At 38.6% G+C, this 17,955-nt stretch overlaps 1 protein-coding gene and 1 pseudogene across 1 annotated transcript in view; both read right to left on the bottom strand.

Moving 5' to 3' along the window:
• The window catches only part of CLCA4 (chloride channel accessory 4), a 30,329-nt gene extending 15,585 nt beyond the window's left edge, over positions 1-14,744 (bottom strand). The window contains exons 1-6 of the mRNA XM_043460771.1: positions 14,539-14,744; positions 9,332-9,472; positions 9,044-9,191; positions 4,640-4,748; positions 2,427-2,607; positions 1,873-2,091 (exon numbers count right to left, since the gene is read on the bottom strand). Coding sequence (XP_043316706.1) covers positions 1,873-2,091; positions 2,427-2,607; positions 4,640-4,748; positions 9,044-9,191; positions 9,332-9,472; positions 14,539-14,697 — 957 coding nt within the window. The 5' untranslated portion in view covers positions 14,698-14,744. The remainder of the gene's footprint in view (positions 1-1,872; positions 2,092-2,426; positions 2,608-4,639; positions 4,749-9,043; positions 9,192-9,331; positions 9,473-14,538) is intronic.
• A 522-nt stretch (positions 14,745-15,266) lies between these two features.
• On the bottom strand, positions 15,267-16,833 carry LOC122427684 (annotated as a pseudogene).
• Positions 16,834-17,955: the final 1,122 nt, after the last annotated feature.

The raw sequence follows: 17,955 nt of genomic DNA on the forward strand, positions 1-17,955 counted from the left end.
CCAGACCATCATGGACTCCAACTAGAGACTGAAATCTCTCTATCCCCTGGCCACCTGACTAACCAAAAGATGAAATTTACTGTAAACCCCACCTCACCCATTTCTGCTTCTACACCTAACCACACCCCACCACATTTCCACTAATGGATTAACTGTAATTGGTTCTTTGGTAACTGTATTAGGATTCAAGTCCTTATTTTCTAGGTGAATACCCTGGGATGTACACCTTTTCATGCACTGGTCTTGTCCAGTCCCTCAGTACCAATTGAACTGTGGCACCTGTTCCCAACACATGCCCAAATTTCCCTCTGAACTGCCTAGAAACAAACCACAGTGAGGAACTTCTTCTATAATACATCCCCATCTTAGAGGGTTGTGTCTGCCATTTTGCTTTACCTCTAAACTTGACTATGCCTGCATCCTGTCTAGGGAAAACTGCTCATCTTCTCTCCCAATTAAGAATCTCATGTCTCCCCAGGGACTCTTCCTAAAACATTGCTATGTGGTGAGGTTTAGCACTCTGATGTTCTTTCTGAAACCCTGTAGTACTGTGGATTATTTCAGCCAGCTGTATCATCCTCTGCCATTTCCACTAACTAAGCAACCCCCATTTGTTGAATGCATTATTCCTGATCTTCAGCATGCCTTATTCTGCTTCAAATGTGCCATCCTTTTGACACATTCCATCTGCTCATTTATAGTTCATTCATTTCAACAATTATTTATTGAATGCCTACATGTGTTAAACCATATTCTAGACAAAAGGACACAAGATGAATAAGACTACTTCAAGTCCTAGAAGACCTGGTTCCTAGATAAGATGGTTTCAAGTCTGAGAGGTATTCATAGAATAGTGGGAGAAAAATGTGTAATTTCAATGTAATATATAGTAATGAGGGGAACCCTGATGATTCAGCAGGTAAAGAATTTGCCTGCAATGCATGAGACACAGGAGACATGGGTTCAATCCCTAGGTCAAGAAGATCCCTTAGAGGAGAAAATGGCACTCCAGTATTCTTTCCTGGAAAATCCCATGGACGAAGGATTCAGTTCATCGGGTCACAAAGAGTCAGACGTGACTGAGTGACTAAACACACACCCAGGTCCCTGTGAAAGAACTACAGAAATGCCCTTAGCCCAGCCTGGAAGACCAGCCCATGTCCTGGACAAAGTGGATACCTATGCCAAATATTGAAATATAATTAAGTATAAATCATGATGGGGAAGAGAGTGAAATTTTTCTTTATTCATCTATTAACTTTTCAAGGATATGGATCTCTATTCCTAAAGCCTAGTACCAGCCTAGTACCATTCTCTTAATATAGTAGAAGGAATGAATGACTGAATCTGGCCATATCTTCTTTATAGTGATGCTTTTTGTCTGTGTCTTTGAGCATAAGGAGGTCATTCCTATAGAGAGTTTAAATAAGAGAAACATATTAAGAAACCTCCTGGTTGATCTTGTTCCTTGATTTGGAATATAGTTTGGAAGCTCTGAATCAACTCTTTCTTCATGCCTGTCAAGTATTTTTAATAGATAAAGGGAGTAAGACTAGGAAATAATTACACATTTCAATCTCCAGTTCTGATCCTGGAACAAAAGTTTTACTAAAGACTTAAAAGTTCTCCTCAATAAACTCTCCATTTTCTGGGAAAGAAAATTCTTGGATTAGGTCCTTCTAACTCTTATTATCATCCTTCTTTCATTATAATGTTCATTGCCCCTCTTGAGGTCAAGATCACAGGAGGTGACAGTACTTATGTCACCATACATTTTAGAAGAACCCAGGTGCAGGTAGCAGCCAGAATGTTCTTAGACATTCAGTCACTGCCCTGTCCCTACATCCAGGAAAAATGGGCCCATGAACTCACCCCCATGCTTCCAGACTTGTCAAGGACTAAGCACACAATTCTCTCACTGATCTTTAGCAATGAGAAGACAGGTGGTGGGGGTGGTGCCATCATAGCTGTTATGTTTTTAAAGTCCTCAGAATTGCTGATCACCTCCCATGTGCTTCTGTAATTGCACATTTTGTTTTGTAGACTTGGAGCTTCTCGGTTATGGGTTTTTTCATTACAGAATTTAGTGACCTAAAAGGTTAATATTATAAAATGAAAAAAAAATTATATGAGGTGCATTTAAATACTCACCAACAGATCTGAAAATATTAAAAACCTTTTCTTTAAAAATGCTTATTGAATGAAATATGATTTAAGGGAGGAAATGTTTTAGTAAGGCAGATTTTCAATAATAATAGGTAACACTACTTGAGTGCTTACTATGTGCCAGCCAGTGTTCAAAGAATTCTATAATATTACATCTAATCCCTCAGGTCACCTATAGATAATTTATAAACATGATAACAAGTCCTCTGATTATAAATATATCAACACAAACTGAAGTAATGATTGATTGGTATACTTACAGAATCAATACCTTGCATAAACATTATGGATGTCTTTTCAGTTTGATCTTTATCAGGGAAGAATTGACAATCTTTTTCATACAAGTTTGTCTTGGAATCAGTTCTGCATTGCCTATTTGTTACACAGCTGTCTCCTTGACATATATACACTCTATTTAAACCAGTAATACCTGTGGAACACCTGAAAATATGTGACAGTTAGTCTTTCAGGCAATCTAATCATTAAAATTTTTATAAAATATTAAGTGGTCTTCTTGTCAAGGTTGTTAATAATGATCTTTATCATTATTTTTGTCCTTATTTGTATACCACACACATCCTATTTTGACAGCAAAGTTTAAGGGTTCCCACCAGGTAGCTTATCTGTTTTACAAGAAATTTTTGAAGGAAATTTGAAGTAGAATCTCCTGTCTATGCAAAGGGTGAGTCCTCTGGAATTAAATCTTCTGTTGTCCCACTTATACTAGTGACTGTAGGCTCCCCTTTTCCAAACATCTCTCCCAGTAACCTCGTGATGGTAAATATATTGCAGGAATCTGGAAAAGGTATCTTGTGAAATCATTTACTTTTGGTACCACTTTAGCCTAAGACTTTTTGTGTATTCCTCACTCAAAGAAATTTTCTTCAAAAGAATGAAATGTTGCATAGCTACAAGTGTTTTGATTATTCAAGGAGCATTTTTATGCAAAGTGAAATGTGGCTAGAAGGAAAGACTGGGGTTCTGCCAAGGCTAGTAAAGAATAGTAGAGGAATTTTAGACATATGTCTTATTGCATGGAATTTTCAGCAAGTGACAGTGATTGCAGCAAATATGTTGTAATGTTAGTGTAGCTCATCTTTTCAGTGTGTTCCAGTCCAAATTAAAGAAACAAAGACTAGATTTTATTCAGTAATTTCGTAAGTCTTCTAAATATGTCTATGCCTCTATTGCCCCCAAACTCAGCAGACTTAATAGCGTTACCTATGTTAACAACTAATAACTCAATTGGTAAAGAATCTACCTGCAATGCAGGAGACCCTGGTTCAATTCCTGGATCAGGAAGATCAACTGGAGAAGGGATAGCCTACCCACTATAGTCTTCTTGGGCTTCCCTTGTGGCTCAGCTGGTAAATAATCTGCCTGCAATGCGGGAGACCTGGGTTAGGTCCCTGGGTCGGAAAGATCCCCTGGAGAAGGGAAAGGTTACCCACTCCAGTATTCTGGACTGGAGAATTCCATGGACAAGTCAGACATGACTGAGCAACTTTTACTCTCACATGTTAACAACCATGATGAATAGCCTGTAGCAGAGAGAGGATTTTAGGGGAATATGACCTAAACAAAGAACTTCCCACCTGCCTGCCAAAGCAGGAGACATAAGAGACATGGATTCTATCCCTGGATTGGGAAGATCCCCTAGAGAAAGAAGGGCATGACAACACATTCCAGTATTCTTCACTGGAGAATCCCAGGGACAGAGGAACCTGGCAAGCTACCGTCCATAGTCTGGCAAAGGGTTGGACACAACTGAAGTGACTTAACATGCATGCATGATCTAAACAAATGTTATCAACATAATAATCTTTGAAATATGCATCCTAAAAGTTGGTGCTATGGTGCTGAGGAAGAATCTTCACTGAAATTTGTACATTTTTTAATAAGTCCCCATTCCCAGCAGGGCATCTAAGGTTGATTAAGCAGCTGGCACCCAATTTTATATTTATTAGCCCACATATTCTGTTCTCTTGATCTCATAATCGAGAGGATTGTCTATTGTTAAGTGTGATGCTTCACAGATATTTTAACGTAAACTTTATTAATCTCAAGAAATTTCTCCTTGGCTCTTTGAAGCTGGTTGATTTCCTGCTCAACTGGCATTCTCCACTACTTATTTTTTCATTCTTTTGTAGTGTAAATAATTTTTACCTCCTAGAACATAGTACAACCCTTTACATAGAGCATTAACTTCAGCAAAAATGAGTTCTGGCAGCTATGGTAGAGAGGTATAAAAATAAATCAACTTGGCCACCAGATGCTCTTGAATCTATGTGTATTTTAAATGGACAACCAGTTTCTTTCAGGTATATTTTCTTAAAAAACCAAAAAGCTCTGTTTTGTGATATGGCATTCATTATCTACATTGGGACAAAAATGAAAGAAAGGCTTTTAAAGAAATAAGTCTAAGGAAAATAAGTTACTGCCAGCAGTAATTTAAAAATGTAAATATTCATGCCTTGTTGCTTCAATTTTCCTTGACTTTGCCCTGTAGAAAGGCTCATCATCGTTGTACTCATCAAACACTCCCCAGCGGAGATGGGCCCACTCGTGGACAAGCAGTCTACCTGTGGGAAAATATTTCAAATCCATGATTATATTTTAAGTGACATAACTTGTCCCTTATATTTTAATAAAAAATTTAAAGTCCAGAATATTTAAATAGCTGCTAGCATTTGTATTTTGTTTCTAAAACACATATTGCATTATATTTCATTGCATTAATTATCTCGTTTCAGCATATTATTTTTTATTCCACATCTGTTAAGTCAACAAACCATTTACTATGTATATGCTGTGGGCAGAACAGTTTGAACTCTGAGTTTTGGTTCTTGGGGGGTCAAAAAGTCTTAGATATTACTGTGGTTTTTATCCCTACAAAAGTTACTTCTACCATAGCATAAACATATATAAAGCACATCTATGGTATTAAAATTTCATGAAGGTACAACTAATTTAAAAATGTCTACATATGCTTGTTAAGGATTGATAATGAAAAAAAGGTTGAAAAACACTGCTGTAGACAAAATATAATTTGAGGATGTCTAATGAGGTGATAGTGAAGAAGAACTAAAGAGCCTCTTGATGAAAGTGAAAGAGGAGAGTGAAGAAGTTGGCTTAAAGCTCAACATTCAGAAAACAAAGATCATGGCATCTGGTCCCATCACTTCATGGCAAATAGATGGAGAAACAGTGGGAACAGTGGCAGACTGGTTTTTTGGGGCTCCAGAATCACTGCAGATGGTGATTGCAGCCATGAAATTAAAAGACGCTTACTCCTTGGAAGGAAAGTTATGACCAGTGTAGACAACATATTAAAAAGCAGAGACATTACTTTGCCAAAAAAGGTCTGTCTAGTCAAGGCTATGGTTTTTCCAGTGGTCATGTATGGATGTGAGAGTTGGACTATAAAGAAAGCTGAGTGCCGAAGAATTGATGCTTTTGGACTGTGGTGTTGAGGAAGACTCTTGAGTAAGACTCTTAAGAGTCCCTTGGACTGCAAGGAGATCCAACCAGTCCATCCTAAAGGAAATCAGTCCTCAATGTTCACTGGAAGGACTAATGTTGAAGCTGAAACTCCAATACTTTGGCCACCTGCTGCGAAGAGCTGACTGATTTGTAAAGACCCTGACGCTGGGAGGGATTGGGGGCAGGAAGAGAAGGGGACGACAGAGGATGAGATGGTTGGATGGCATCACTGACTCAATGGACATGAGTTTGGGTAAACTCCAGGAGCTGGGGATGGACAGCGAGGTCTGGTGTACTGCAGTCCATGGGGTTGCAAAGAATTGGACACGACTGAGCGACTGAACTGAACTGAATGAGGTAATTAGTTTATAGTACTTAGCACATATAAGCATTAATTAAATAAAAACAGTTATTTTTAATTATATATATTCAGCACTGTACTAGATACTAAGAAATATAGATATGAGTAAGATAGAGTCCTTGAGTAGGATAGGTTCTAGAGTGAGTCAGAACTAAACTTTTTTTCCCTAAGAGTTTCAGGATTAATAGAAGCATAAAGGTTAAATCGAAGCTTAAAATGCACAAAGAAGAATAACTACATTTTTGTTTTAGCAATATTAAGAAAAACTTTAGTGGAAATTGAAATAGAGAGGTAGAATTTGAAAATATAGTCTGGTCCACTACAATGTGTGTTTCTCCAACTATAATGACCTCATGAGACATGAAAATAGGGGGAAAATGTCACCATTATGAAGAAGTCATGCTTCTTCTTTAAACCTTTGCTACTCAATATGTGTTCCTTGTACCAGCAGTGTCAGGATCACCTGGGAGCTGACAAGACACGTAGAATGTTGTGCCTACTCTAGACCTAATGACTCAGAATTTGGTCAAGACCCCTAAATTACTACTCTACACATTAAAGTTTAAAAACACTGTTTTTAGGTTTCTTAGGCAAATGGTGCCAATGAGTGAGCATGAATTATTTATATCCTTCAGGGTGGGAGGAAAAAGCTCTCATATCAACGACTGTGATAGAAATTTGGTGAACTTTAAGAAAACTCATATCTTCCTGCATCTGTGGTTCCTTTTTTAGAACAGTCCACGTCAGATTGACTTTTTTAGCTCATGGCTGGTTGCCTGGCTCCCATGGTTTCCTCAGTTTGTTGAAAGGATAGAATTCAGGTACCCTGACCACACATGTGCTGTGGTGTGCTGTGCTTAGTCGCTCAGTTGTATCTGACTCTTTGTGACCCCATGGACTGTAGCCTGCCAGGCTCCTCTGTCCATGGGGATTCTCCAGACAAGAATACTGGAGTGAGTTGCCATGTCTTCCTCTAGGGGAAGGGTTCAACCCAGGGATTGAACCCAGGTCTCCCACATTGCAGGTGGATTCTTTACTGTCTGAATCAGCAGGGAAGCCCAAGAATACTGGAGTGGGTAACCTATCTCTTCTCCAGGGCACCACATATACAAAAGGGTAACTATGTGAGGAGATGATATGTTAATTAGCTCAACCATGGTAATCATTTTACTATGTCCAGGTATGTGAAATCATTGTGTCATACATCTTAATTATATACAATTGTTATTAAAAAGCAGTTCCTCTGACTTAGAATTCCATTCTTATCTCAATTATTGGCTCAGTTCCTACTAGTCCTGTTCTTACTTCCAATAGTATTTCACTGTGTGTGTGTGTTGGGGGGGTATACTTCTAGTATCTGCTTTGGAGGTAGCTTCCAGACACGCTGAACTGCTGCTTGAGGGTCCAAAAACTCTTTCCAGGGAACTATTGCTTTGCTGTTATCATTTTTATTACAAATTGCATAGATTTTTGAAGAGTTTCTTCTTAATCTTATTTCCTCCCAAAGCCCTGTTGTTTTTAAGGCATCGTTTTCCAGAATTTGAGTTTTCCCACAAACACATGTATCACATTATGGGAGAAATACTTGTCTAAGAAAGAGGGGGAAACTGTCAGTTATGGGATGGGATAATCTGAGAAGTGTGGGAAAAGAATAAGAGCTCCAGTGGGGGCATTGTTTTTAAAAACTGAAGAAAATCTTCCTCTTCTAAGACAGGTGGAGATGGAGGGAGATGACATGGACATGAGTTTGGAAGTAGAAAGGTAGAAGGTAGGGGCTTCTACTTTCTCAATCAGGGCGTTCATTAACTTTTAAGGTGGAAAAGATTGGTTATTGGTCATAAGAAAAGTGATAGATATTTAGGACAACTGTTAGGGGGAATGAGCGAGATGATAGGAAGCAAGTCCAATCATTGTTGAGTGGATTTGAGAGCTTCACTGATCTTGTGAAGTGTGTTTTTTAAAACAATGCCAATTAGTTTTATAATTTTCTTTCACAATCTTGGAAAGATACTACAGAAGTCAAAAGAAACTGTCTAGAAATTCAATATGGAGAAATGGCAGTTGAATAAAACATAAGGATAAAAGTGGTAAGGGAGTTGTGCTATTTACACTAGTATGTGACATGACCAACTTCGCTGGACATGCCAAGTAGAAAAGAAACTATATCTAGAAAGGCACAAGGGGCTAAAGGTGCCAAGTACAACAAACATGGTCAGATCAAAGTGAGGGGGAGAGGTAAGGCTGGGATGGGATGGGGTGATGGGGCTTTAGGATTGAGGTGGAGAACAGGTCCAGAAAATGTTGAGGATGAGGACTGACTTGTTTGACAAAGATAAAAGACTAAATAATGTTCTTTGAAGGGGCAGTGCAAGAGGAAAAGCTGGTTCTGGGGAGTGCGAATTTAAGAAGTCTTTTTATTGATTAGTGATGAGTTGGACATGCTTTGACAATGATTTTCATCTTCATCTGAAATATAATGTGCTTTAGTTCATTTCAAAAAATGATCTTAACTCTTAGATTGAACTAGATGAAACTGTCATTTTCATAGGTAAAAATGATCACTTATAAACAAGTTCATCTGGTTCAAAGAATGGGTTGAATAATAATAGCAGCTACCAGCCTATTAGTGTTTTCTCTTGGCCCTTTTCATTTTGCCTTGCATCTGCCTTTCATGGAGGTGGCATGTGATTAATATCCAGCAATGGAGAACTGAAAAATTAAAATCTAAAATGTGTTCCTAAAGTAAAAAATTTATCATGGCTGTCCCGTATTCAAATTTCTGTAGAGACCATACTGAGTACACTTACAAGGATTATATAGTTTAATGTTTCCAACAATTCTATAAGGCAGAAGCAGCTCCTCTATTCATCATTTTTAAAGGAAATAAGCACAGAAAGTCTTGGTCACTTGTCCAAGGTCACACACAACCATAGGGGAGTCAGAATTTAAGCCTACGAGGCTGCATACTAAACATGGATACAAATCTGCATGTTGGAATCATTGCAAAATATTTGTTTTAACCAAAATTCCTACCTGATGGTCCAAATTCATTTTGCTTCTTTCCAAGTACAAAGTCGGGAGTGAAATGAATATATTCTCCTTTTTCTTCACAGGCTGTGAATTGCTTAGTATATGGTTCATATCTACCTGGGAGTGTAGGTGGAGCAACTCTAATATCTGCCTGAGAACATTTAAAAAGGTGTTTAAAAAATCAGAATAGAAATTATAACATTTATGTGAAAAATTCTGAAATGATTAATTAACATCAAATTTGAGAAGCAGCAGAGAAAATATTTTTAAGAGATGCTTTTTGATTCTTACATGTTTGTAGCTTTCATGTTTTGGCCTCTTGTATTTAGTGATGTTCTTCCAGTTCTCTGGAATTAATATTGATACATTTTTGAAAAAAAATCTGTTTTCTGTGGCTTCAAACAGGTACGTAGATGCATCAATCACCATGTTCTGTTATTATAGGAAAAAAGAGAAGTTAGGCTGGCCAAGGGAGAGTAGACTAAATGAACAGGCATTCATCACAGGCATTTCTCACCGTTAGTCATTAATAAAAAAGCAGCTGACTGGTGAGTAGCGTTTCTGATCCAAAAATCAAAATCTGTCATCTGTCAGTTCAAAATTATGACTTAATTTGCACATTTAACAGCTTTCAGTCTTCTGTAATCCTACATCAAAATGCAAATACTTATGTTTGCATTATGAGGAATTGATTAATATGATAAAGGGCATGGACTTTGGAAGCAGCTAGACTTCGTTTTGATACTAGCTTAAGCCTCTTGCTATTAAAATTTGACTGGTTTATGTGACTGCTTTGAATCTCAGCCTTCTTATCTATTTAATATACTCTTATAACCTATCTTTAATGATGGCATAAACATGAAATGAGTTATAAAAAAGGATTCTACACAAGGTAGTCATAAAACTCATTGATATCATCACTACTATAATTACTAGTAAGGTAAGGCTTTACCTGATGCAAACTGAGAAAAACAGTTTATATGGATGGGTCATAGAAGAAGTTTTCACTACCTCTCAGGAGAGGCAGTTGGGTTGGGAGCACAGAGAGTGGAGTAATGGAAATGTTTATAGGCAAGGCAGAGCTTTTTTAGGCAGAACTTCTTGCTCTGCCATCAAGGTGAAAATAATATATTATTAGTATCCCAAACCCAAAAATGTTAGGATTAATAGGAGAAATAGTTCCTCAAAAGAGCTTATTATCTAGTGGAGGAAATATATGGTTGAAAGATTCTTTGGTGATCTATTCTACATGATCAAATCCACTGAAAAATTGAAGAATACTGGGTGCTGGATGATGATGTCACCCTCTTCATGTTGCTGGCAAAGAGCACAGTCTACAGTATTTTTTATTTGAAAATATCTCCTCCTTTTTAATTCTTCCTGACCTAAGACCAGAATATAACTCTTCTTCAGAAACTCCAAGGATGTCTTTCCTTTTCTCTGGAAGATGGTCTAGTGTGCTCTTAGTGTATTGAAGAGATCATTAAAGTGATTAGGCTCAGGGCAGGGATTAGCCAGAAGTTAGAGTACAGAGAACTGAAGACCAGAGGACTGGCTGTCGGTACGACAAGGGCTTTACAGAACTCCCACAGTAAGTTGGAGGTTACTTCCCAGTTGATTATAATTATATTTTTCCAAGTATTCGAGCAAAAACCTGTGAAGTTTCTGACTCCTACTTTCCCTCAACCCTTCTCTATCCCACACATCTAAACTATCAGCAAATTTCTCCATAATACTCTCAGAAAATGTCCAGGATCACACCACATTAATGATCTCTCCCACAATACCTCCATTCCTATTCACCATCACTTTTCATCTGCTGCAGCTTCCTACTAATGTCCCTTGACACCTCTATGCTCACAACTTATACAGGATGGGTGATAAGTGGAAGCCCTGTAGAGAGTGTCCTCAACACTGCCGTCAGAGTGATCTCAGAATAAGCAAGATAGGGCACACCTGACCTCCTATGGATTTCATCTCACTCGAAGTAAAAGCCCAGATCTCTCCAGTGGCCTGGGCCCTGCTGCCTCTCCACCTTCAGCTCTCCTCAGTCTTCCTGCTCATTCACAGCTGTTTCCTTGGTCACATCAAACATGCTGTCACCTCCATGCCACTGCAGCTGCTGTCCCCTCCCCAGATTTTCAGTGGGTCTTCCCTCACTAATCTCAGGCCTCTGCCCAGATATCACATCTAGTGAGACATTTCCTGACCACCCTGCCTGAAACAGTAACCCACATTCTCTTCCTACCCCAGCTCTACAATGACTGCCTATCTCTCTTTGCTGATTTATTTTACTGCATAGGAACTTACTACTACAGACTTGTTTACATTGATTTTTTTTATTATCTATATCATCTGAAGAGAGTATACATTGAAAGAGATCAGGAGCTTTAAGAAAATTCACTGCTTTCTCACCTGGAATGCCATAAGCAAGCATTCAATAAATCATTGTTTAAAGAACAGACAAGTCCAATTGCTAATTTACAGGTAGGAAACAGAGGATCACACGTGCTGATGACCAGAAAGCAGACCGAGTTCTGAGCCAGGGATCAGTCAGAAGCTAGGGTACAGAAAACTGAAGACCCAGAGGACTGGCTAGGAGTTTGGAAGAGGACTTCAGAGATCTCCTAAATTAGACCAAAGATTACTTTGTCACTGGCCTAAAGCAGATGAAATTATTTTCCCTAAGAATGTCTCTCCTCTCTTTTTGTTTTGGAATATTTAGATCTCTCTGTCCCTTTGAGTGTATATAGCATGTAGTAAATTGAATTGTAGTACAGTTTGGGAAAATAGGATCACTGCATACAGTTTTGTGGGCTGGGAATTGTACAAGTCCACGGGATTCAATTTATTTTGTAGTCTTGTAACACTATACAGCTGTCTTGGGTAGTGGTATGTTTATAAAGTCATGGAGAGATTTCAAATACCCTATATCAGATGACTGTGATATCTTGGGGCCTGCTGGGGTGGCTAAAAATGGTTCTCAGAGGCTTCCATGCAGAATTTTATAATATTCCATCTAAATTCCTTCTCATAATTCCTATAATATCCTAGTTGGATCAAAGAAGATTAAGATATTAATGTTTCAAAAAAAAAAAGTACTCTTAAACCCAAAAGACATGAGAATAAAAGGAATAAGGAAAGTTGACAATTGAAACTCAGGTTATAAGTTATGAATCAATTCAACATATCTTACTACGGTCAGATAGTATCCCAAGAATAAGAGTATATTCACTGTTCACCCTTTACAAAAAGAGCGATTTTTGTTATCTTATATAAACTGGATCTCAAATCCAGATCTATCAGCTTTCAAAACCCATGTGCAGGATCTCAGCTCTGATTGTACTATTTAACTTGACCTTGGGAAAATTATTTCCTTTTCCAAATCGCAGTTTTCCCTTCTATATAATGTGGATGAGAGTATTTCACAAGGTTGTCTGAAAATATCAATGTAAGGACTTTGTAGATGACTCAGAGAATGCCAGAAAACATTCTTCTTATCTGGGAATGTCTGCTAAACATTGAACTTTTACATTCAATAGAGGACCATTTTAACAAATGTTTTGCCCCTACAAACAATTCTTCCAAATACTGTCTCCTGAGCTTCTGTTAGTTTTGATACTGATCAGCTAGCTGGATACTAAAAAAGCCACCATTCAGAATCAACTATATTAACTGCTACTCAAGCCTGTGTTCATCGGTAAATTAATCTTTGTATTTTCCCGGAATTCAAAATGTACCAGTAAGTAAATACTGCTGTGCTTAAGATTATAATGGCAGCCACAATATCACCTGCTCACCTTTCAGGTCAAGCCCATCAGCTTTTGATGGATAATAACACCCATGGCATGGAAAGCAGAAAGTGAGAGCTTAAGGAAACAATAGTGAAGGAGTTAAATATAAGGCGTTAGTAACTGTTGAGGTGAGTGACAGGGAGAATTAATTTACATGGCTGTAACACCAGTCTCTTTATTATATGGAACGTTATAGTTGGATGAAACAATAGATATGAGTCTTTGGTTCAGTCCTGGAAACTTTCTCTGGCCTATCCACACTTCCAAGTGAACTCAATTACTCTCAACGGCTTGAAATCTCATCTACACACTGATGACTCCCAAGTTTTTATCTCTCCCTAGATTTCCTCCTTGAATTCAGATTCATATCTCCAACCATATACATATTTAATGGACTTCCCAGGTGGCGCTAGTGGTAAAGAACCTGTCTGTCAATACAGGAGACATAAAAGACTCAGGTTAGATCCCTGAGTCAGGAAGACTCCTAGAGAAAGAAATGGCAAAAGCATCTCAAATTCAAAATTTTGCAAGCTAACTTCTGATCTCCCAGCCACCAAATTTTCTCCACTTAAGTCTTTTCCTTCTCCATCAATGATAATTCCACCCTTCCAAGTGTTCAGGCCAAAACCCTTGAAGTCTTCTGTGACTTTTATTTTTCCCTCTTCCCTTCCCCTACCCCACACATCTAAATCATTAGCAGACTTGTCTCTGATAAGCTCATGGCAAAGAACATGTTCAGGATCACACCGCATTAATGATGTCTACCACAATACCCCTGTTCATAGTCACTGTCATTTCTCACTTCCAACAGCTCCCTCCACAGTTCTAACAGCTTATACAAGATGAGTGACATGGGAAAACCCTCTCCAGTGTTTCCTCAACACTGCAGACAGAATGACTCCACACCAAGTACAAGAGAGCACACCTCTCCTCTTCTATGGATTCTGATTTCACTCAGAGTGAAAGTCCAGATCTCTCCAATGGTCTGGGCCCTGCACCTGTCTATCTTCAGCTGTCCCCCACTCTTCCTCCTGCTCATTCAGTTGTTTCCTTGGTCACATCAAGCATATTGCCATCTCCATTCTGCTCACCTAGTGTCCACTCCAAGGTTTTCAGTGGACTCTCTCCTCACTCATCTCAGGTTTCCACCCAGATATTACGTCTAGTGAGACATTCCCTGACTACCCTGCATGAAACAGTAACCTACATTCTCCCCTTATCCTAGCCCCACCATCACTGCCTATCCCCTCTGCCAGTTTATTTTACTGCATAACAACTTACTACCATGAACCTGCTATACACTGACATGTTTTTATTATCTGTATCATCTGAAGAAAATATATATTTCATGAGATCAAGAGTTTTAAAAAAATCTACTGCTCTCTCTCCTGTCATGCCATAGCAAGCATTTGGTAAATCATTGTTTAAAGAACATACAAGTCCAGTTGCTAACTGACAGATGGAGAAACGGAGGATCAGGGAGGCCCCATGGCTTGTCTTTGATCTTTTGGTGGGACAGGGTAGAACCTTGTCTGGAACCTTCAATTTTCACTGCCCATTCCAGCGTTATTTTATTTTCTTTTTTTACTGCACCTTGGTGCTTTTAAACTTCCTGAAGTTTAAAAGTTTCCATTGCAGTTATTAACTACTATATATATTTTTTTCTCATCAATTCAAATAGAAGAAATCCCATTACTTTCTTACCTGTATCTTTTCAATTAGTGTTTCATCTTCTGGCACAGCGGGGTCTATAGCAATGATAATGCCCTCGTAGCCATTGTTATTCAGCTGAACAAGGGAAGCATTGGACCCCTTCAGCAGGTATAGCATTAAGAGGAAGACAAAACTTCCGAATAACCCCATTGTTCCTCTTGAGTTGGTCCAGGCCCCAGTGTTGTTCAAGGGACATTTCTTTCATCTTTAATCTCTCCATATATATACTCCTGAACATTATCAACATTGGATAGTTATGGGACTTTGACTGTATAAAGGTCAAAGTTACATATGTGGGAAAATATTTGACTTCAGGTTACACAATTGTTTTATTGTACGTTACTCTAAAATGACCTGAATCATAGATGAGTTCAGAACTTTTTATAAAATATATTGCACATATTCCTTTTGGGACATATTTTCTATGCTTTCTAATTCTGGCCAATTTCCTCAGTATAGACATATACTTTGCATTTTCTGAAGAGTGCAATGTGAAAATAAATAAAATTTCATCATGATATTAATAGAAATAAAAATGCTAATTTTGTTATTCAATTTTACAGTGATTTAACTATTATTTAGATTATTTACTAACAGTAAAAAAAAAATAGAAGAAAATGTTAAGATTACTAAATGTAAATAATGCCAAATTAGGTAAGATGACTTTGAAAATTAAATTAAGTATTTTATTTTTTTATTTATTATTTTTTTTAAATTTCAAAATCTTTTATTGGCATAAAATGAGAATGTTGTAAATAAATTGGCACCAAATACTTCATTTAAATGCATATTACAGTATTGGGGTCAAAAAAACTATCCCTCTTTGCTGTTTTTCCCCCTTCTGCTCACTTTCCTGGGTGTTGGGGGTGCTCGCTGACAACGGTCACAAATCCAGCGACCTGATGGGATAGCACCAAGGCCCACACAAAAAGCATGATAACCTCTGTCACACACATCACAGAACATCATTTCTTCTTCATGGTGGGGTTGTCCACATATAATGCAAGTCTTACACTCCATACACTGCCATGGGTAGGTCTTAATCATAGAAACAAGCTCCATGGTCATATCCAGGCAAGAAGGGTGGCCACTGTTGTCACACTGGGAGCAGTGTACAAGTGACTCAGCCTTCCCTCTCTTGTTGGACTCCTTACCCTTCAGACAAATTCCACATAGAGCATTTGGAATGACCTTTGGCTTGTACCCAGGAACTGACTTGGACAGTACAGAACGTTTGGAAGCATCTTTGCGTGGAGGGGCAGCCTTGTCCCTGGACCTCTGTCTTCCTTGCAAAGGCTCCTCCTGGCCTTCGGGAAGGCCTTCCCCCTCGGACACGTGGCCGGAGGAGCTGTCCGAAGTGCCTTTGTTTTCAGTTTCTCATCACCTCCACCATCTTCGGCATCATCTGGGTCACCATTGCTCTCAAGAGCAGGGAGCTCAGGGTCGGGGGGCGTGGAGGGGCGGGCTCGTAAAGCACTGTGTTTAGTGGCAAACACCGCAGCTCATCCGATGAGTACCTTTTGTAGTATTCCTGGAACTGTCCGGGGATGAGGGCCACCGGGTAAGAACTGACCTTGGTTCGCTCTGTTGGTAGCACTTTGTACTTCCCTTGAGGCACCTGGATAACGTGTGTCTGTAAGTCAAAATAAGCTCTCCTCTCTTCCATTCGCTCCCGGTTTAAGTTGCTGTTAAATTCAGCTGCTTTTTTGGCAGCTTTCTTAATGTACTCAGGCACTTTGCTGGCTTCAGCTTTCTGAGTATTCTGTTGTTGCATTTGAGAATACTGTTTATAGTGATCTGTAATTCGTTGGCGTTCTTTTTCCTGTAGAATAACAGAATATTCAGCATGTTTGGCTGGATATTCTTTTATCATTAAGTCGAGTACTTCATCACTGCGCAACGCTGTTAGACCTAAGAGTGCACCGTGTCTCTGTGATGATGTTCAGCTCTCAGGTACAGCTTCTCCTTATGAGACGAGTCTCGTCGCTCTAAATCTGGGTATTTCCGTTTAAAGGAGGTCACACCCAAATATTCGCTGACTTGTTCTTGAAGCATATAGTATTCTGTTTCATCAGGTGGCCACTTGTACTCTATCAAATCTTCTGCTGGATAGTAGCTAAAGCCAAGATCCTGGCTGGAAGTGCCGCAGCTCCTGGAGCTGTCTCCAGAGCCCATTCGCCTTCTTTTGGACGGCTGGGTCCCATCATTTGAATTATCTTCATTATCATCCTTCGGGGACTGGGCTCCGGGGGTGGCCGGATCGCTGTCGCACAACCACGGAGACAGCGCCGTCCCGAGCGACCGGCGCCGCCGCCTCTGCCACCGTCGCCGCCTCCTAAATTAAGTATTTTAAAGACTGATAAATTAAGGGAAACTTAATAAAGTTATTAGAGTAAATTTTTAAAGCCCTGTCCAGTAAAGAATGAATAGAATTTGTTTTTAATCAAGTGTATAAAAAAAGAATGGAATGTGTTGGTTATTATTGAGGCAGAGTGAATCATCTTAATAGTTAATATTTATTCAGTACTTACCAGGGCAGAGATTCTTTCACTTACTCCTTACTGCAACTCTGTAACATAAGTATGAATATTATTTTCATTTTATACTTGGGGAAACTGAGGCACACAATTTTGGTACCTTGCCAAGATCACATAGCTAGTGAATGGGAGTCAGTATTTGAACCCAATATTCTTACTCCAGAGTTTTATCATACTCCACAATAAGGCAATATTGTCTTATAAGGCAAATAATAAGATTTTTTAATGAAAAAAGGGGGTCAGGATAGGAATTATAATGATGAGTTAAGTATATCTAGTCCTAAAGAAAAGGAGCCAGGACTCATCAGAAATTCAGAAGAGAAATAAAAATAAAACAGTAAAAAATATCTTTAAGAGCTTAAGTAGGAGGATACCTGTGCTACATTCTGAACAAAGACAGAAATATAGATCAATGGAACAGAATAGAAAGCCCAGAGATAAATCCACAAACCTATGGACACCTTATCTTCGACAAAGGAGGCAAGGATATACAATGGAAAAAAGACAACCTCTTTAACAAGTGGTGCTGGGAAAACTGGTCAACCACTTGTAAAAGAATGAAACTAGAACACTTTCTAACACCATACACAAAAATAAACTCAAAATGGATTAAAGATCTAAATGTAAGACCAGAAACTATAAAACTCTTAGAGAAGAACATAGGCAAAACACTCTCTGACATAAATCACAGCAGGATTCTCTATGACCCACCTCCCAGAATATTGGAAATAAAAGCAAAAATAAACAAATGCGACCTAATTAAACTTAAAAGCTTTTGCACAACAAAGAAAACTATAAGAAAGGTGAAAAGACAGCCCTCAGAATGAGAGAAAATAATAGCAAATGAAGAAACAGACAAAGGATTAATCTC

This window comes from Cervus canadensis, chromosome 2, assembly GCF_019320065.1.
Source record: "Cervus canadensis isolate Bull #8, Minnesota chromosome 2, ASM1932006v1, whole genome shotgun sequence".
NCBI classification, from domain to species: domain Eukaryota; kingdom Metazoa; phylum Chordata; class Mammalia; order Artiodactyla; family Cervidae; genus Cervus; species Cervus canadensis.